Source organism: Plectropomus leopardus, chromosome 22, assembly GCF_026936395.1.
Source record: "Plectropomus leopardus strain MGB_pleo_1.0 chromosome 22, ASM2693639v1, whole genome shotgun sequence".
Lineage (NCBI taxonomy): Eukaryota > Metazoa > Chordata > Actinopteri > Perciformes > Serranidae > Plectropomus > Plectropomus leopardus.
The window spans coordinates 739,096-760,000 of NC_142197.1; the positions used below are offsets into that span (position 1 = coordinate 739,096).

At 41.6% G+C, this 20,905-nt stretch overlaps 1 protein-coding gene across 2 annotated transcripts in view; it reads left to right on the plus strand.

The window, feature by feature from the left end:
- Positions 1 to 20,905, plus strand: part of LOC121966678 (plexin-B2-like) — a 166,042-nt gene that overhangs the window by 106,020 nt on the left and 39,117 nt on the right. For both annotated transcript variants that reach the window (XM_088072664.1, XM_088072665.1), the window contains 8 exons: positions 9,640 to 10,151; positions 10,972 to 11,298; positions 12,047 to 12,185; positions 13,197 to 13,342; positions 13,541 to 13,720; positions 13,859 to 13,993; positions 15,047 to 15,147; positions 15,983 to 16,109. In XM_088072664.1, the coding sequence (XP_087928790.1) occupies positions 9,642 to 10,151; positions 10,972 to 11,298; positions 12,047 to 12,185; positions 13,197 to 13,342; positions 13,541 to 13,720; positions 13,859 to 13,993; positions 15,047 to 15,147; positions 15,983 to 16,109 (1,665 nt within the window). In that variant the 5' untranslated portion in view covers positions 9,640 to 9,641. The remainder of the gene's footprint in view (positions 1 to 9,639; positions 10,152 to 10,971; positions 11,299 to 12,046; positions 12,186 to 13,196; positions 13,343 to 13,540; positions 13,721 to 13,858; positions 13,994 to 15,046; positions 15,148 to 15,982; positions 16,110 to 20,905) is intronic.

Here is a 20,905-nt window from a genome sequence, read left to right on the forward strand (position 1 = left end):
CTGCTTTCACGTGCTCCTCAGATTATATCGTGTTAAACATATTTACGAGTAAAGAGCTCATGAATGAAATTCCAAAATCATAATTCCTAGTGAGAAATTGAGAAATGTTGATGATTCCAGAGTTGTGAGGTTTGCGTGACATTTCAGAGCAGCAGAAATGTCAGAAATCATGTTAACAGTGTCAACAGCTTACAGTAAAAAATTATACATTTAGTTATTTTGTTCCTCGTAGCTCTCATTGACTTTAAGTAGTTTGTACATTTTAGTTTCTGCGTCTATTAGCTGCAGCAAACAAACGGTGAACTCTGCAGCAGCCACAATACTAACACTGACAACAAGCTGATTTCACACCACAAGGCGGAAAAATGATTTCCCAACTCAGAAACTATGAGCTCCCTCTCTCTGTGTGATGTCATCTGAGCTTCTCTGTGGTTTGTTGTGATGCAACAGTCCGGCTGCACGTGCATGTTAGCGCACACATGGAGCGCACAGCTGATAGCTACGTGTTTGTTTACGTGCAGTAACAGAGGTGCATATTTGTGTCACCTGATGCCCTGTGATGGTGAGAAACTGGCTTTCTGTTTGGACATTATGTTCCTCTGAGGACAGACATGAGGGACACCTGGTAAAATTCAGTAAACTGCTCTGGTGTTTGGCTTCGTATCAAACCAGTTAAAAGTTTTCACAGCGGCCCGCTGAAAAATTTATGTCGTCGAGCCGTCTGTGGTCCTGATTTGAGTCTCTGTTAGCTTTTTGTCAGATTCAGCAGAGCTGAGACCGCTCTCAGCTCTGCTGATGGTCCCTGAAGGTCTCATCAGAGAGACTCTGCTGGACTCTTCTTCTTCTGCTCTCTAATAACAGCGGTAACAGTGTGTGGAGCAGAGGTCACTGGTGGTGAACTGGTTAATGAGTTCCTGTATTTACTGGCATTGTGTTCTCACAGTCCGTCCTCACAGTCCCTCCTCTGTGTCTCTTTGTTTGTCTCGGCTCGTGTCACGGCCCTGCTGAGACATTACAGAGTGGTACTAAACACACTGATACTGTGTGTGTGTGTGTGTGTGTGTGTGTGTGTGTGTGTCTGTGTCTGTGTGTGTGTGTGTGTGTGTGTGTGTGTGTGTGTCTGTGTCTGTGTGTGTGTGTGTGTGTGTGTGTGTGTGTGTGTGTGTGTGTTAATGAGCGTCGGCCTCTCTCAGACCTTCCATCATCAGACTAATCCTCTCCTCGGAGGTCGTCTTATTACAGGCTCTTATTTTGTCGGGGTGTAATGATGTGCACAGAAACACGCTCGCTCTGTAATCATCTGCTTCCTCTCAGCTCTGCTTCGTCTCATATCTTCAACCGTCACATCACACACACGGATGCAGCTTATTATTTACCTTTTAGTGGCTCAGTATCAAGTCTTCATTTGATGTTAAATGATAGCGCTGTGGCGGTACGTCTGTTGTCCTGCGTTCATCGATATGGAAACGGAAAGTCGTCCTTCTACACTGTTAAATCTGACAAGTTGATTTTACTTAAAAAAAACATCTAGAAAAGTGATTGCCTTGAAAAATGTTAAATAAAGTAATTTATAGTAAATATAATCATTAGTCTTAATTTATGTTTCCTTAATTTCTAATTAAGTTTATTCAAAATGTAGTTTTAGTTACTTCATTTTGTGAAGTTGCTGCAACTTGAAAATGTCAGCTTTAATTAAATCAATCTCTCTAAGTTGTAGAAGGTTTACTGTGCTGTATATATTTGTATTCTGCTGGTTGCAAACTAATCGGTCATATTTTTTAAATTTTTTAATTTTTTGCATGTTTTAACAAACAGAACCAGCAGATCTCCTAAAATCATCATCATAAAAACCCTCTGTGATCATCAGGTTCAGTCTGACTAACTGGGTTTACTGAAGTTACTGAAAAAACTTAGAAAGAACAAGTCCAAGTGTCATTTTTAAGTTGCAACAACTTCACAAAATTAAGAAAGTACAGACTTAAGAAAGTACAGACTTGTATTATTTCTGGGTGCAAGGGCGTAACTTTGAGTTGAACATTGGGGGGGGTTGAGTGACACAGGCATTGTTTTGTCTTTTTTTGTTTACTTTTTTTTTTTTACTGTGTGCGTGCCTGTGTGTGTGTGTGTGTGTGTGTGTGTGTGTGTGTGTGTGTGTGTGTGTGTGCAAGCGTGAGTGTGTGTGTACGTGTGTGTTTAGGCTATAACGTGTGGATCACTGTGTGTGTTTGTGTGCGGATAAACACTGGGCTGCGGGTTTTTAGCAGAAACACGGCCACTTTGGACTCTGATCTTTCTTCCTGTGACCCTCTTTTCAGCATGTAGTATAGGCGACACTCACACACACACGTACGCACACACCCAGGCACGTTATGCAGGTGTAACATCCAATTGAGTCCGCACCCCACACTCCGAACCCGGACGAATTATGAAGAACACGCCGCCGTCGGCTCGCCTCAAACACACCGCTATATGAGTGTTGCCAACTTTCTGGTAAAATCAGACGACTGTCCAAACTCTCTGGAGACGTTTTTATTCAAACTTTCTTGTCAAAGCGACCGACGAAGTTGAGTGAGCCGCTGTAAACACCGCCCGGTCCGAGCAGCATCTGCCCCGCAGCAGCAGCAGCAGCAGCAGCAGCAGCAGCAGCAGCAGCAGCAGCAGCAGCATCTGCCCCGCAGCAGCAGCAGCAGCAGCAGCATCTGCCCCACAGCAGCAGCAGCAGCAGCAGCATCTGCCCCGCAGCAGCAGCAGCAGCATCTGCCCCACAGCAGCAGCAGCATCTTCCCCGCAGCAGCAGCAGCAGCAGCAGCAGCATCTGCCCCGCAGCAGCAGCAGCAGCAGCAGCAGCATCTGCCCCGCAGCAGCAGCAGCAGCAGCAGCAGCATCTGCCCCGCAGCAGCAGCAGCAGCAGCAGCAGCAGCAGCAGCAGCAGCAGCATCTGCCCCGCAGCAGCAGCAGCAGCAGCAGCATCTGCCCCGCAGCAGCAGCAGCAGCAGCAGCAGCAGCAGCAGCAGCAGCAGCATCTGCCCCGCAGCAGCAGCAGCAGCAGCATCTGCCCCGCAGCAGCATCTGCCCCGCAGCAGCAGCAGCAGCAGCAGCATCTGCCCCGCAGCAGCAGCAGCAGCAGCAGCAGCAGCAGCAGCAGCAGCAGCAGCAGGCTGTGTTAAATAACAGCTCAGAGACACAGCACAGCAGAGAGGAGGACTAACTTTCATTTGACCACGAGTCAAATGTTGAATGAATGAAAGTGGTGGCGCTGAAGCTCTAGCAATATCGTACCTCCTGTTGGGAACACATTTTCATTCTTTTGCCCAGTCAACAATTTAAAATTGTTGGCTGGGCTTTCTTTCTCCCCTCAGCTCTCTTCATACCACCGCGAATGCTTCCGAAACATAACATTAAAGGGACGCTCAGGTCCGTGGTGGGCGAAACCAAATCTCAGCGCGGGAGGGGGGGGACGCAGACCAGTCACTTTTTTTTTTTTTTTTACTGCCATTGAGAAAATCTACCACATTGTCGTGTTTATAATACCTAACATTCATTTTAAATAATTATGATATGATATTGGGGGGGTTGTGGTGGCTGGTTTAAATTATTGGGTGGGTTGCAACCCACCCATCCCCCCCATAAATTATGCCTATGTCTGGGTGTCATTCTGGGCTTTTGACTTGTCAATTTGTCATTTTGACTATTTTCCACCTGATGAGGTCATTTTGACCATATTTGGCATATGGAGGAAATACATGCTATTTCCACTAGGTGACCTGTCACAGTCAATGTAGCTGCTGATCACTGACATATCCCAGACTGTCAGCAGCTACACTCACACACTGACATATCCCAGACTGTCAGCAGCTACACTCACACACTGACATATCCCAGACTGTCAGCAGCTACACTCACACGCTGACATATCCCAGACTGTCAGCAGCTACACTCACACGCTGACATATCCCAGACTGTCAGCAGCTACACTCACACACTGACATATCCCAGACTGTCAGCAGCTACACTCACACACTGACATATCCCAGACTGTCAGCAGCTACACTCACACGCTGACATATCCCAGACTGTCAGCAGCTACACTCACACACTGAGGAGGAGGACACTCAACATCATTTATTATTTCTGTGTTTTTTGAAATCTAAAAACATACTATGTCTTTAAAAACATCTCACAGTCTGCTTCCTCTGTCTCTGTTAGTCTTAATATTAGTGAGTGATGCATTGTGGGACTGGTTTTAGAGGTTTTGTGTGTGTGTGTGTGTGTGTGTGTGTGTGTGTTTTCCTGTTAGATGAGCTGCAGCATCTCAATACTTGGCGGTCTTTTAGTTTTCTGCTTTCTTTGTGCGAGCCTCGCTCTCCTTCAGGCCTCTTCATTACCACCAATAAGATGCCAATTTCCCCCCGCGCTCCTCCAACCAGAGCGCTCATATCCCCAGCAGGCCCAGCCAATCAGCTTCAATGTTCCCGCGCGCCGATGTCACTAACGGCTAATGACGCCTGCCGCGGGCCAGAATGCAAATGAGACGACATCATGAGCTTTTTTCAAATCAGACCAGCAAATTTTTACACATAAACAAGAAACTCTTTTCTGTTTCTGTTTCCAGCAAGAAAATAAAAAAATGAAGAAAAAGAGAAAAACAAAAATGTTACTAAACATTCAAACAGACACACGGAACAAAGCGGAAACAACAGGTAGACAGGTGTTTTACCTGCTTAATTTAATTTGATATTTAAGCACCTGTCAACACCAAACTCCATATCAATACTTACTGATTTCACACAGAGATCACTGATTTTTTTACTTTCTTTTTATTTTTTTGTTTGTCTGCCACTTTTGGGATCCATTGGTTGAATAAAAATTAATAAATCTGAATCTAAATATTGAAATTATAAGCACTAACACACAGGCTGAAGAATGAGAACAATATTTTTTAAGGAGTAGTGCTGGGCAATTCATCGAAAAATAATCGAAACCGACATTCAGAACCTCTAATCGACATAATCTTGCCCATGTTGGGTATTTCCAGTACAGTACAGTACAGTAATTATTATCACCAGGGACAGATTTTATGTTTTGGGGGCCCGGGGCCACAAGCACATGAGCTTATTTTCAGCCTTTCTCTAACTGTGAATGTCGGCAGGCTGTTGGCAGCTATAGGAGAAGTAGGCCGACTCAAACGTTTTTAATTCCTGAGTAAAATGATTAATAGCACAGAAGTTTGACAGAAGCTGAAGTCAGAGTCCTGCAGTCAGGAGAGGTTGGCCTATTATCAGCACAATGTGCTTCAATTTACCTGAAGTTTGTTTAAGATGAGATGAGAGCTTTTCATTTTTATATAATGCTGGAAAGTTTAATAAATAATAATAAATCATATGTTTATTACACTCCAACACACCATGGTCACATGACACTGTGTCAGTGAACTATGAGGGCAAAAAACAAAACACAAAAAAGAGCAAAATAATCGTTCTTTAATCGTAATCAGAGTAAAATGTTCAGTTAATGGTGATACTGATTTTAGGTTTGAGGCTCGGACCTTTGCTGGGAGGACATTTTAGTACCTGGACCTCTGTGAGTTTTAGTAGAATAGGTCCTCCAGCTGGTGATGCTGTTCTACAGTATATTTGTCATGTTCAATGTCTGACAGAAAATAAATATTTAAACCCAAATGAACCTGATGATATCTTCATATCTCACTGAGGAGTCAAAGGGACCTTTAAGCTCGACAGAAATAGTGATTTGATGTATATCGTGATATATATCGATATCGACTGATATGAAAAAAATATCGTAATAAGACTTTCTTCCATATCGCCCGACCCTACCTGCAACACAAAGTTAGCCAGGTTGTCTAAAAAATAGATATTTATTTAAGTTTAGAATGAAATTTCAGCTATTTTGGTGAAGATTTCTACAAAAAAAAGATCTTTTTACCCGTTTCTCTCTGTTGATACATTTCTGTTGTTATTGCATCATTTTACAGTTTTCTTACAGACGAGAAAAGATCATAAATGTATGACTTAGTCCTGGGAATGAAGTATAATGCATGTTTCTGAATGTAAAGCAGCGTGTTGGAGAGCTGTCCATGTTTCTGTAGATAAAATGTTGGACGTGAATGTGGACAGAGAGACAGGTTTAAGAGACAGACAGACAGAGAGGCAGACAGGGGGAGCCATAGCTGGAGTTTCAGATGTGGTTCTGGTCCCGGGAGAGGCGGTGTGTCAGAAAGCGGGCTGCGTTTGAAGCGGCTCCCGCGGGTGAGGATGTAAAGACGGAGACAGAGAGAGGCAGAGAGGCGCGGAGGCAGAGACAATGTGAATTACAAAGAGAAGTTAGAAAGAGAAAAGCTCCGAGAGGTTAGAATCAGTCAGCCTTTATTCCCCCGGCTGCAGCTCCCGCACACATTCCTGGATTTAGTTTCACTCCAAACTTTTCAGCAGAGGGGTCAGCGGCGCTCCAGACTCTCACAAAGTACGCACTCGGGATTTTAATGAGTCACAGATCGCTCTCCTCTCTCCTCTGTGTGTGTGTGTGTGTGTGTGTGTGTGTGTGTATGTGTGTGTGCATTAGCATTTCATCGTTCATTGTTGGAAACTCTGGTTTTCTACTAAATATGTCCCACTGCTGGAGGCCAGTGTAACATCTCTCTCTCTCTCTTTCTCTCTTTCTCTCTCTCTCTCACACTCACACACACACACACACACACACACACACTCAGTGTGACTGTCAAAGTCAGTTAACCCAAAAACCAAAATGTGCCAAAACTCAAACCTTAAACTCCACCACACAGAGCAGTTACTGACTGAAAAAGCTGAATGAATGAACGGAGAAAGCCGACGCGTGCTGCTGCTTCTGTAGCTTCACACCTGCAGCTTTAATCAATAACAGTCAGCTGTTACATTGATCAGCAACTAATTTGATAAACCATTCATTAATTGGGTAATTTCTTTAAAGAGAAAAAAGTCGACCTTCACCTGCAAAATGTCACTTAAATTAAGACTTAATAAGCAGGAAGAGACTCAAAGTGATCACAAAAAGATGCAAAAGAACTACAATGAGACAAAAAGACCACAGAAAGACAAAAAACAACCAAAAAAGACAAAATTTACTTCAGAGAGACTTAAAGTAACCACAAGAGACATAAAACAACCAAAAAAAGATGCAAAAGAATCTCAGAGAGATGCAAAAATACTTAAGAGACAGAATTTCTACAAAATTTAGCATAACAACTAAAAAGAGACCTAAAATTACCTCAGAGAAACACAAATTTACCCCAAAACGTACCTCAGAGAGACACAAAACTTCTTCAAAGTGACAAAATTTGGCATAACAACAACTGTTTTAAAATGTTTGATGATTTTTAAAGAAAACATGAAACATGAAAACATGAAGGTGATTTCCTTTTCTAAAAAATATGCTGATTTTTTTTTTCTTTTAATTTTTGTTCCTTTAAAAATAACCAGAGATTCAAAAAAAGTGGGCAGGGTTTTTGGGGGCAATTTTCAATTTTAATCTTTTTTTTTCTAAAACTTTTCACTGATTTTTAAATTTTTAATTTTTAAAGAAAACCTACCTTCCAAACCTCCAGGCTCATGGGACAGTATGTATGTATACGTATATTAAGAATAGATGTAAACAGGCAGGAAACAGAGTTAAAGCCCTGTCTGTGTGTGTGTGTGTGTGTGTGTGTGTGTGTGTGTTTGTATGTTTGTGTGTGTGTGTGTGTGTGTGTGTGTGTGTGTGTGTGTGTGTATGTTTGTGTGTTTGTGTGTGTGTGTGTGTGTGTGTGTGTGTGTGTGTTTGTGCGCAGTAACACTTCCTAAAACTCTGCAGTGCGTCCATTAGGCCGTCCTGACTGTGATATCTGTGGACAGGTAATTTGGGCGAGCAGGTGTGAACAGAGATAAGTCTTTTCTCTCTAATAAATCCACACTGCAACGAAGCGACTCAACCGAATTCAATTTAGAGTTAAAGCACAGAGGGAGGGACACACACACACACACACACACACACACACACACACACACACACTCCAGCAGTCGATTGACCACCAATCACAGCCATCTGATAGCGGCCGCTGCTGTAAAAGCAGCGAGTGGCCGCTTCAGTCGCCTGAGAATGAAGCAGGTTCGAGGCTTCGGCCCTCAGTGTTTTCAAATGTACGTTCGACAATACAGTAGACCTAAGGGACTGTCCTTTATTTATCAGAGGAGGGGGTGGAAGTTTTAATATTATTCTTTTTTTGAACTTCTTCAAAGCTACAGATATTTTTTCTGGAGCCTCTCTGAGCGACTCAGAAAAATGCATGAAGCGTTCGTTCCAAACAGTTTGTTCAAGGACCATCAGAAGTGGAAAATCCGACAATAATTTTCGACTGTGATAGATTGTGTCATTTTGGTGATTTTTAGTTTGGCAGGTTTTCTTTAAGAACAGGAGCAAGGAAATCATTTAAAAGATGCCCAAAAACAACTACCCACATTTTTGGGGATCTCCAGAAATTTTTAAGAAAAACATTTTTTTTTAAACTTTTTTTTAGAAAATGAAATCGCCTTTGATGGCATGTTTTATTGTTCTTTTTTTAATCACCATGTTTTAAAAGTGCCAAAAGGTTTTGAGGAAAAAAATTAAATCAAATTAAATAGATCACAACAAATATTTATAAAGAAAAGAATTGCAAAAAAAAACTAGAAACAAAATTGCCAAAAACAAAATAACGAAAAATTGTTTTTTTAAAAGTCACTAAAACTGTTGAAGGGAGAGCTGTGGGCCTCGGTGTTCCACGTCTGAAACCAGCGACACTTTTAACTCTTTGATTTATGGGACGAAGACGCTGCTACAGAGTGTGTGAGGACGCTCTCTGTCACATCCCACAGGTGACACTGTGTGTGTGTGTGTGTGTGCACTGTGGTGGTGTTTTACAGCCACAGGACGCTGCGATAATTAAACACACACATCCAGACTAATGGAAGGAGAAACTCAGTGTGTCACACAACTAATTACCACATTCTGTTGCACACACACACACACACACACACACACACACACACACACACACACAGAGTTTCTTCTTTTGCCTTTTTTAATCTAATCTTCCCTCAGAAACTCTTTTCACTTCTTAGGCTTTTACTGCCTCTCTCCTCCTCCTCTCCTCCTCCTCTTCTCTTCCTCCTCCTTCTCCTCTCTCCTCCTCTCCTCCTCCTCTTCTCTTCCTCCTCCTCCTCCTCCTCTCTTCCTCTCCCCTCCTCCTGTTCTCTTCCTCTCCTCTCCTCTCCTCTCCCCTCCTCCTCCTCCTCCTCCTCCTCTATGGTTCTCCTGCAGTGGAAAGATTGTGTGAAAAATTAAACAGAAAACATTCATAAAAGGTTGCAAGATTTTGTAAAACATTTCTTTTTTTTCACAGAATTTCTGTGGTTGTAATTGTTTCATGACATCATTCATTAGATTTGAATGTGTTGGTGCAGTTTTCTATTTTTAGTTCAGATCAACCTGGAAAATTACCTGGAAATTATTAGAATAACCTGAAAAAAATCAGTATGAATGTATGATAAAAGAATCATTATTTGCAGCCCTGCTTGTGTTACTTTATATATATATATATTTTTTTAAATTCCTCTCTTTTTTTTCCTCCAGACATGATGGAGCAGTGGTGGGCGTGGCTTTTTGTCACCCTGGCAACCTTCTGCGTCCTCCCCTCCAGCGGTGAAACGTCACAGTTCCTCTCCGAAACCCTCATCAACAACGTGGTGAGCGACCCGCGGACGGGCCGCCTCTACGTCGGCGCCGTCAACTCGCTGCACCAGCTGAGCCCCGACCTGGAGGTGGAGTCCCGCACCGAGACCGGCCCCAAACGGGACAACCGGCACTGCACGCCGCCCGTCACCGATACCTGCGAGGAGGCGACGGACACCGACAACCACAACAAGCTGCTGCTGGTGCAGGAGAACAAGGACGTGCTGGTGGTGTGCGGCAGCGTTTACCGAGGAATCTGCTCGCTCAGGAACCTGAGCAACGTGGAGCAGCTGCTCTACTTCAGCGACAACAAGGGCGAGAAATCCTACGTGGCGAGTGTCGAGGAGGGCGTCTCCGTGGTGGGAGTGATGTCCTACTTCACCAAGGACAGAGACAACTTCACCGTCTTCCTGGTGACCACACACACACACACACACACACACACACACACTCACACTCAGGATGACACCATCAGGTCACTTTTGTGTCGTTCACATCAACGTTACTTCACCTCAGAAATCTGACAGAGCATCATCACCAAAACCTCTCAAAGAAAACATGCCTTCCAAACATCGATGAAATATTGAGGGTTTTTTTTCCTTTTATATTTTTGGTTATTTTTAAAAAGTTTTTCTTTCTTTAAAACTTTTTTGTATTTTTTTCTCTAAGAATTTCAGGTGATTTTTAAATACTTAAAGTGTTTTGGTCATTTTTCTTTTTTTTAAGATGATTTTTTCTCTCTAAACATTTTGATGATTTTTTTTATTCTTTTACAAAATTTTGGTAATTTCTAAAAACGTTTGCCAATTTTTTTTTTACCTTCAAAACCTTTTGGCATTTCTTTTTCTTTATATGGTTTTGGTGATTTTTCTTTTTTTTTTTAAAAAAAAATCTTTTTTAAAAATATTTGGTGGTTTTCAAAAAAAAACATGCCTTCACAGGTGAATTTATTTTCTAGAAAAAAGTTAATTTTTTACACACACAAACACACACACACACACACACACACACACACAGTATTCCCATCAGCGCTGAGGTAAATTGAAACAGTGAATATTAATGATCGCCTCCATCTGTGACGTCACATCAACAAACGTAATTAAATTGTAATTGTCGAGGATGCAGAAATGAAATTGGCGTCTTCGAGGGAAATGAGTGATTTGATTTCTTCGCACAGATTCAGTCGCGTCGTTACGAGGTGCTGGATGATCATCGAGTCTTCTTCTGTTCCAGGTGGGAAAAGGTTACGGCAGCCACGACAGCACCAAGCTCATCTCCACCCGGATCCTGCAGGACTACGGAGACTGGGTGGTGTTCGACAGCATCATCGAGGCGTCGGCGGTGCAGGCGAACCCTTTCGTCCTGCGCTACCTCCACGACTTCCGCTTCGCCTTCAAGGACGGCGGTTTCGTGTACTTCCTGTTCTCGCGGACGCTCGGCGTTCAGGACACCAAGAACTTCACCTTCATCTCCAGGATGTGCGAGGACGACCAGGGTTACTACTCGTACACGGAGCTGCAGCTCAACTGCAGCACCTCCAACAAGTACAACAAAGCTCAGGTAACCATGGCGACCGTGGTCTGTCGGCGGTTTATTGAAGAGCAGCTGCGGCTCCAAAAAACAATTTTACATTTAGAGTTTGTCTGAAACTGAAGTACTTTTTGAAAACACAGCAGCACTGAGCTCCGAAAACCTCAGAAAGCAAAAAAAGAAAAGTAAAAAAAAGAAAAAAACGCATTAACAAAATGTGTAAAAAGTGTTAAATAGAAAATATTAATGAATATATATATATATATATATATATATATATATATATATATATATATATATATAGTGTAAAGCAATTTTAATTAAATACTTTTAATAATCATTATTTTATTAATCATTAGTCATAATGATTATTCCCTTTTTTGATCATTTTAGGGATTCTCTCTGTCTAATTCTTTATCCCCATTTTTTTTTAAATTACATCAAAGCAATAACAAAAGCACCAAAAAAAACAACAAAAAAACACAAAATAATTGAACAAAAAAAAACCAAAACAAAACATAAAAATATGATAATTTGATAATCATATTTTTGTAAAACATTTTTAATTATATTATTTTGATCATTATGAAAATAGGTTTTTGTCTTCCTTAATTTTTGGGGGGATAATTGTCTCTCTTTTTCTCTCGCTCTCTCAGCTATTTTTCAGGTCGGGTTCACCTTCTTTGTGTCCTCTTTCTCTCACCGTACCTCTGCTATATCTGATAGAAATACATATTTATACCGTGAATATCTTTGAGCTCTTTTTCTCGTCTCTCAGGCTGCGTACGTGGCGACGCCGGGTGAAGTTCTGGCTCAGACGATGACGCGGTCAGGAAAGTACGGAGCGGTTTCAGCCTCGGATAAAGTTCTGTTTGTGACCTTCAGTTCTGACGAAGACGCGTCCTCTTCAGCCTTGTGTACGTCTTCACGCCGCCTGATGAGTGATGAGTGCAAAATGTCCAAAAACTAAATATTTCAGTTAAATCTGGTGGAAAGTTTGGCCGTGAGGTCAAAGAAAACAGATTATTTTTTTGGTGCAGAGTGAGACACAAAGGGGCGAAAAGTCGTTAAATGAAAATTTGAAACATCTACATTTCCAAAACATCTGGAAAAATCGAGCGTAAAGCTCCAAAACAGCTGCAAGGAAACTTATTTTCCAAAGTGTGCAGAAATGATTCTGCTCATCCAGACAAATCTGTCATCAACCATTTAGTGATCAAAAATACAGATTTTTTGCCATTTTCAAAAGAATCTAATAGAAAAAATATTATTATTATTATTATTATTATCATCATCATCATCATCATCATCATCATCTCTGGTGTTTTCTTTATTTTATTCTACTAATTTTTATTTGAGCATTTTTAAAATGTATTTTTTTCATATTGCAGTTTTTAGATTATTATTATTAGTAGTAGTAGTAGTAGTAGTAGTAGTAGTAGTAGTAATAGTAATAGTAGTAGTATATTTTTTTATTTAAAAAAATATCTGTATTTTCTTATAGATTTCATTTAGTCTCAACCAAAATCATATTTGGCTGACTGCAAAAAAGTTTGATTTCTTTTATTTTCTGTGTCAGTGATTCACTCATCTTAATTTGTGGCCATTAGACTCTGCAGCGGTGACTTCCTGTCTGAGGCATCGATATCTGAAACCTTTAAATCTCTCTAAAGTTTTCTTTCTTATACGAATCCTTTATGATCCCACATTTTAGGAGATCCCTAAAAATCCAAATAGAATTGAATTGATTTTTTGAAAATTTGGACTGAGATGTTTTTGGATTTGATTATCAGAGGAAATGTGTGTGTGTGTGTGTGTGTGTGTGTGTGTGTGTGTGTGTGTGTGTGTGTGTGTGTGCGTGTGTGCGTGCGTGTACGTGTGCGTGCGTGTACGTGTACATGTGCGTGTGCGTGCATGTGTGTGTGCAGGCATGTACCCTCTGCGCTCCATCAACCAGCGGCTGGTGGAGATCATCGGAGCCTGTTACAGCCGCAACGGCATCATCAACGAGAAGGCCGCCGTCTACTCGCCATACTCCTCCAAGTCTGAGGAGCTGTGCAGCAGCAGCAACCAGGTGATGGTGTGTGTGTGTGTGTGTGTGTGTGCGCGCGTGCGTGCGTGTGTCTCTAAGATTTTTTAAGAACAGAAAAATTACCCAAAATTTTAAAGAATAAGAATCTCCAAAAATGTTTAGAAAAAAAATGGCAAAAAAATCCCCTAAAACTTTTGAGGAAAATGACTGTATTATGTGATTTCTGCTCGGCTCCGTCAGAACAACATGGCAGAGAGATATAAATGTGGGGCCGAGTTCCTGCCGTCGCCGCTCGCCAGCAAGGCCGACTTCGCCCTCACATCGGAGCCCCCATTGACCCGGAAAAGTCACATGACCGCCGTGGCTGTGGCGGTGGAGATGGGGCACGCCGTGGCGTTCCTGGGCACCGCCACCGGAGAGGTTTTCTTCATCTTTCCTTATTTGCTTTATTTCATTTTCCTCGTATTCGCGTGTGACACATTTGTCATCTCCCGCTGACTCAGAGAGAGCTCTACCAAACGAACTAAAGGGTTAATGCAGTGTGTGTGTTCGCTGCAGGTGCTGAAGGTTCACCTGTCGGATCATCCCGAGGTGTACGGGCGAGCGCCGGCCGACGTCACCGGAGACAAAGTCAACAAGAACCTGCTGCTGGACTCCGGGCTGCGACACCTGTACATCACCACGGAGAAAAAGGTCAGAGCCGCTCATCGATTCTTCTTTTCATTTCTGCACTCTCCATCCATCCATCCATCCATCCATCCATCCATCCATCCATCCATCCATCCATCCGCCGCAGAAGGTCAGCGGCTCCCTCATGTGCTCACCTCTGCGCTCTCGTCTCACGCTTAACGAGTCTTTCATTTATTCTCTCCGTCCCGTTTGATCATCTATTCATTCGTCGCACTAACGCCGATACATCCGTCTACATTAGCGCCCAGCAGTCAGCCATTGATTCCTCCTCTCTTTGTTTTCTCCTCCGCCTTTTCTCTTCATCTGTCTCCTCTGTCCTTTCATCTCGCGCCCGCCATCGCTCCTCGCCGCCACACGCCTGAAAGTGAAATTGATGTTATTGATTCAGAAATGAATTAATTAGAATGCACTTCAAGAGAGCGATTCACTTTCATCAAGTCAAGTGACGACACTCGAGCTTTTTTTCCATCTGCTCATTTCAGTCAGAGCCGCCCGGGAAATTATTCACACAGCTGCCTCCAAAACGCTCGCCACGAAAACATCACGTCACCCAAACCGTCCCCGTACAAGAGGACGTTAAAGGAAGATCACGAAACACCATTAACTTCGGTTTCTCTCAACCTGGACTCTTATTTTCTCGTGTTTTTGTGTCTGATGGGAGCAGCAGTCTTAGGACACTGAAACAGAGTCAAAGTCAAAGTGCGTCCAATAAAATGGTCTGTTTCTGTCACTGACAGACTGTTTCTGTCACTGACAGACTGTTTCTGTCACTGACAGACTGTTTCTGACACTGACAGACTGTTTCTGTCACTGACAGACTGTTTCTGTCACTGACAGAATCCAATATTTGAATAAATTCAATTTATGAGAAAAATGAAGATATTCTGTTGGAGGAAGTCAAAATTCAGATTTGACTTCCTCAATTTTCACACAAAAGTTAAAAAAAAAATAGATTTTTCTTTATTTTCCTCTCAGTGTGACCTGTTACTCTTTAGCTCCTGCATGTTATCCACAATAAGAGCTCCTTCACAATAAAAGCCTGTCATGTGTTTGCAGATCACAAAGGTTCCTGTTCAGGAGTGTCACGACAAGAAGGACTGCGAGTCCTGCGTCTCCATGAAGGATCCCTACTGCGGCTGGTGTGTCCTGGAGGGAAAGTGAGTCTGTGTGTGTGTGTGTGTGTGTGTGTGTGTCTGTGTGTGTGTGTGTGTGTGTGTGTGTGAGGGTTTAACAAACTCTCCATCGATTATATTTATGTATATATTTTAGCACTTTTTTCAAGTCTTTTTTGTTTGTTAATACCAATTTCAGGTCATTTTTTTGTTAAGTTACTCGTTGCCTTTTTTCCAGAAACACATTAAGGCCATTTGCTCAGGGGTCAAAGGGTTAATAAAAACAAGACAACACAGTTCACAACAGAAAATAATGTTTCTTCATTTTTAATAAAAGTCATACATACATACATATATATATATATATATATATATATATACACACACACACACACATATATATACATATATATATATATATATATATATATATATATACACATATATATATATATATATATATATATATATATATATATATATACACACATATATATATATATATATATATATATATATATATATATTACTTCATAGAAGGCAACGAGCACTGAAAGAAAAAATACCAAAAAATGAAAAAGAAATTAGTAAAAAGTACAATTCCAGTAACATTTCTGTCTGAAAGCAGCACATGAACAGTGATGTCTCTCCAGGTTTGAAAGGGTTAAGTTTGGAAAATATTTCACCCGAGACTGACGAGTACTCAGGTATTTGACTGCAGTAAAGTAGAACACCACAGTGTAGAAGTACGTATAAAGCAGCATAAAATAGAAATGCTCAGGTAAAGTACCTCTGATTTGATCCTCAGTGCAGTACTTTGAGTAAATGTACTCAGTTACTTTCCTCCGCCGCTGTTGTTGACCGTGTGTTTGTCTCTCAGGTGCAGCAGGAAGACGGAGTGCCGCAGGTGGAAGGAGGAGAACACCTGGCTGTGGTCGCCCAATCAGCAGTGTGTTCAGATCCACGCCTTCAGCCCGCCGAACCTCAGCTGCAAGAAGACACAGCAGGTAACCACACGGCGCCAAAAACACCTGACATCCCCCTGCAGGGCTCGGTGCAGTTCCTGCAGGGCCCGGTGCAGTTCCTGCAGGGCTCGGTGCAGTTCCTGCAGGGCACGGTGCAGTTCCTGCAGGGCACGGTGCAGTTCCTGCAGGGCTCGGTGCAGTTCCTGCAGGGCTCGGTGCAGTTCCTGCAGGGCTCGGTGTTGTTCCTGCAGGGCTCGGTGCAGTTCCTGCAGGGCACGGTGCAGTTCCTGCAGGGCACGGTGTTGTTCCTGCAGGGCACGGTGCAGTTCCTGCAGGGCTCGGTGCAGTTCCTGCAGGGCTCGGTGCAGTTCCTGCAGGGCACGGTGTTGTTCCTGCAGGGCTCGGTGCAGTTCCTGGTCCCTGAGGAGCGTTGCAGAGAGGTGACAGTGTTTCTGACGCTCTGTGACATTTTAATTCTCGCAGTCAGGACGTGACTCAGATGGTCTTTGGGCAGAGTGTGTTTTGTTTGTGCTGACGGCAGCGAATGAAAACAGCTCTGTAGTTTTGAGGCTGATTCAGCTCATAAAGTGAAATATTGTCTCACACAGAAACTGCTGATGGCGTCTCGTTTCTGTGAATCACGTACGAGCGGCGGTGCCGACACTGTTTGTCAATACAGAGCGTGTTCGTCCTGCAGCTCACCTGAGAGTCGTTTCATCTGACTCTGACACCTCAGCTCTGCTGTTTTTGGTCTCAGAAAGAAAGGGTTAAAAAAGCAACTCCAGCACCATCTAAACTGTCAATAAAAAGAGTTTCTATTTTACAGTCCCATGAACGCCTCGACAACGTGGAGGAATCTAAAGTTCACTTATTTGATAAACCGATGTCATCATCTCGACTCGAAAACAACAACAATCACGTTTGTGAATTCAGACGATAAATTCATCTATTGAATGACATAAATCATGTCAGGTATATCAGCTAATGTGTGTCTGAAATAAAATCACCTGATTTCAATCAAACAATTAAATGGGAACATTATTTTATCATGTTGAATACCATTTTTGATTTATTATTATTATTGTTATTAATAATAATAATAATAAAATAATGAAAGAAAGGAAGTGCAAAAATAAAATTTAAGAAAAAAATCAGTAACAATTTTAAATATGCGAATTATAAATCTATTTTTCTGGAATCTTTTTCTTTCTTTTTTGTTTTGTGGATAATTACTAATGATTAATTGATTTATTTATCAAATCCATATTTTACCAGGTAAGTCCCACTGAGATCAAGTCTCTTCTTAAAAGTTACAAACAGTAAAAGTTATCATGTGTAAATATTAAAATACTTAAGCACAATGAAAAAATCTACGCACAGCTAATTTTCAGTTATTTTCTTTCACCTTTTTTTCAAATTTTTTGTACATTTTTTGCCATGTTGCTCAAAAGAAATCAAACCAACTATCTTAATTTCAGTTTTTTAAACGCTTGTGAAAGGTGTCTGAACACAGAATAACAAACACGATGTTGATCCAGTTTTAAGGGTTAAATCTAAACAGTAAATCTGTGTCTCCTGCATGATGTGAGTGTGATTAAAGAGACGCCGTCAGGAGGTCAGGGGACCTGAGGAGCAAACAGCAGACGGCTTTCAGGGAGTCCTCATGATGAGCAGCTCTCTCCGCCTCAAAACGCAGATTCAAACTCTTCTCTTTCGGTTCGGAGGAGCAGACGATGATCGCCGGCGGCGTCAGAGTCACGATGAGCGGGCCAATGTGTGTAACTCTGAAACTCGGGCTGAAAGTGCTGCGGCAGCTGTTTTTCTCAGTGCAGCGCTCCGTCTGACGCTGACGGCTGAACTTTGTGCATTAATGAGCAATTGATCAAAGAGGCGATTTAAAGAGAGACGCGTCGTCCTTCAACATGCTCAGACTGAGGACTGACCTTCCTCCCATCATGCCTTTCTGCTCTCAGACTGCACACACACTCATTCAGATAAAACACACGATGATCAGTCACTATGGAGTTAATCCCTACAGCTTCAACAGTCCAATATCACTTAGTGTGAGTGGAAGAAAAACTCAAAGCCACCGATACTCAATGACAGCCCTGACAGGGGCCTCAGGGGCCCCCAAACATTTTCTAATGGACAATAAAAATAAAGTGACTGACTCTGTGAATAGTTTTTGTCCTTTTAGTCTCCATAAGGTGTCAGAGACATAAAACAGCATCAAAATAGAGCTTGTTGATCAAAAAAAGAGCCAGAGGAGGATCCCCCACACCCCCGACAGAGGACACAGCTGAGACACTGATGTCCTAAAATCAGAGAAATGTCCTAAATTCAGAGAAACATGCTGAAATCCTTGAAATTTCCTAAAAACCTAGAAATGTCCTTAAATCTGAGAGACATGTCTGTCTGGGGCCCCTGTCCTCCTGTCCTCCCGTCATGTGGCAGAGTTGAGTCTCTGCCTGAAGCTGCTGGCAGGACGGTGTGTCGTATATGTAGATTATAACATTTAATAATTCTCCCCGCCGTCTCATCAGAGCTGATAAACACAACAACATTATGTCTGCGTGTTAATTACAATCAGGTCAGAAGAAACTATAAATAATCACAGGAAGTTTTCAAAGTTTCACTCTGAGCGATTCTGTCTGTGCAACTTCATGTTGGTTACATTTACATTACAAGTCCATTTAAAGGTTTGGATAATAAAGGAAACCTCATCATTTTTTTATAATAATAATAATAATAATAATAACAGTACTTATATAGCATAATTAATGCCGAAAAAAATTGAAATAAAAATAATGAAAAACAGGGAAAGTGCAGACAAGAGGTGCAAAGATTAAAAGATCATTTAAAATGATTTAAAATCAGGTTTAAATTACAGTAAGTTTGCAGTCATCAGCAGGCGGAGCAGCTGCGAAGAAAAGGAACGTTTTTAGCTTTTGACTTAAAAGTGGTCAAACAACACGAAGAAAACACAACATTAAAAAAAATATTAATTTGCAGGTTTTATTATGTCTTTTAATGTGAAGCACTCGGTGCATGTCATTTTTTATTGTTGTAAAGAACACTGGGCTGCATTTCTTGTATGACATAAAGTTTATTACTATTAAAATTATTAATAAACATTTGTGATAGGAAAAAAACAGGTTGATGAGAAAAGTAAATTAAAAAATAAAATCATATCAGTTGAAACTGCAGGCTTAGACGAGATGAAACAGTTAAAAACACATTTGACGTCACAGCTGTGCAAATTTTAAACACATCATGAAAAAATCAAATAAATTATGAAGAACAAGAAGAAGTATAAAGAAAAAAAATTCTCATTTGTTTTCTGTCTCAAAGAAATACCATGAGACATTTTTAATTGTCCAGGATTTTAGGACTCGGAGCCTGAGACTTGAAGGTGTTCAGTCAGGTCTTCAGAAGTCGAGTTAGTTTTCGGGTCCTCCGTCTGTGACTCGATGGACTCTGCAGCTCGTTTCTGGATTCAGTGGGATTTGAATTATCTGTGCAGACGCCGCCATCTCTCGAAGTCCCGAACACAGAGACCTGCAGGCGGTCCCGAGTGTTTTCATTTGGACTCGAGTGAATCCTCAGAGGCTCCGAGTCGGTTTGTGTTCAGACGTCCGGCAGCGGACAAGTCGCCCAGCGTGACCTCGGCAAACATGAATCCGCAGCATCGATGAGGGCCCCGGTCCCCCGCAGCCTCCGGTTTGCGATCTTAATCTGATGAGACGTGCGGATTTTAAAAACTTAAAGTGGCGCTTCCTGCAGCTTTACATTCGTAAAAAGAGCAGAGAGTCTCGAGTGAATTCATTGAGGGGCTTCGCTCCGAAACCACAGATCAAAAAGTTTGAAATTAAAACTTTAGCAGAGAAATTAAAACGGTGGAGGTCAGCGAGGACTAATGAGGAGGCTGATTTCTCTGCTGCACACTGGAATAGTAATTATTACTGCACACACACACACACACACACACACACACACACAGAGTCACAACATGAGTTACACACATACACACACACACACACACACACACACACACACACACAGGCAGCCCTATGCACAATTTATCAAGGTCAGACAGACGGATTTAAATTCCTCTACTCTCACTTACACACATCTCTGTGCTGCTCATTAACACACACACACACACACACACACACACACACAGTCACAACATGAGAAACACACACACACACATACACACACACACACACACACACACACACACACAGTCACAACATGAGAAACACACACACACACATACACACACACACACACACACACACACACACACACACACACACACACACACACACACACACACACACACACACACACACACACACACCATTAAAGGAACATTCACTGAAAACACTTGACTTCTCTTTCATATTAAAATATTGACAAAATAATCTCATAATTATGAGTAATTTACTAACATAAAAGTATTAATTACAAAAAATTTTCTATTACATCATTATGTCAAATTCCTGCATTCAGAGTAAAAGTATTTTAAAGAATATATACTGGAAGTTTCAAATTACTCATGATGAAGCCAAACTGGGTTTTCGTGTTGTTTTCGAGGATGATGTTATTTTTGTGAGGGGCAGAAAACTTTAAACGGCTGGATTTTCTATTTATTGAAGTCCAGATTTTTAAAGAAAAGCTGCGGTCGACAGGATTGGAACACATGCTTTCTTTAAACGTTTTTGGTGATTTTTTTTTTTTTATTATTAAGTTAAATTTTTTGGGGGCAAAAAAAAAATCTGAAAAAAAGTTGGTCTATTTACTCTTGAAAATGTTGGTTTTTTGAGGGTTTTCTT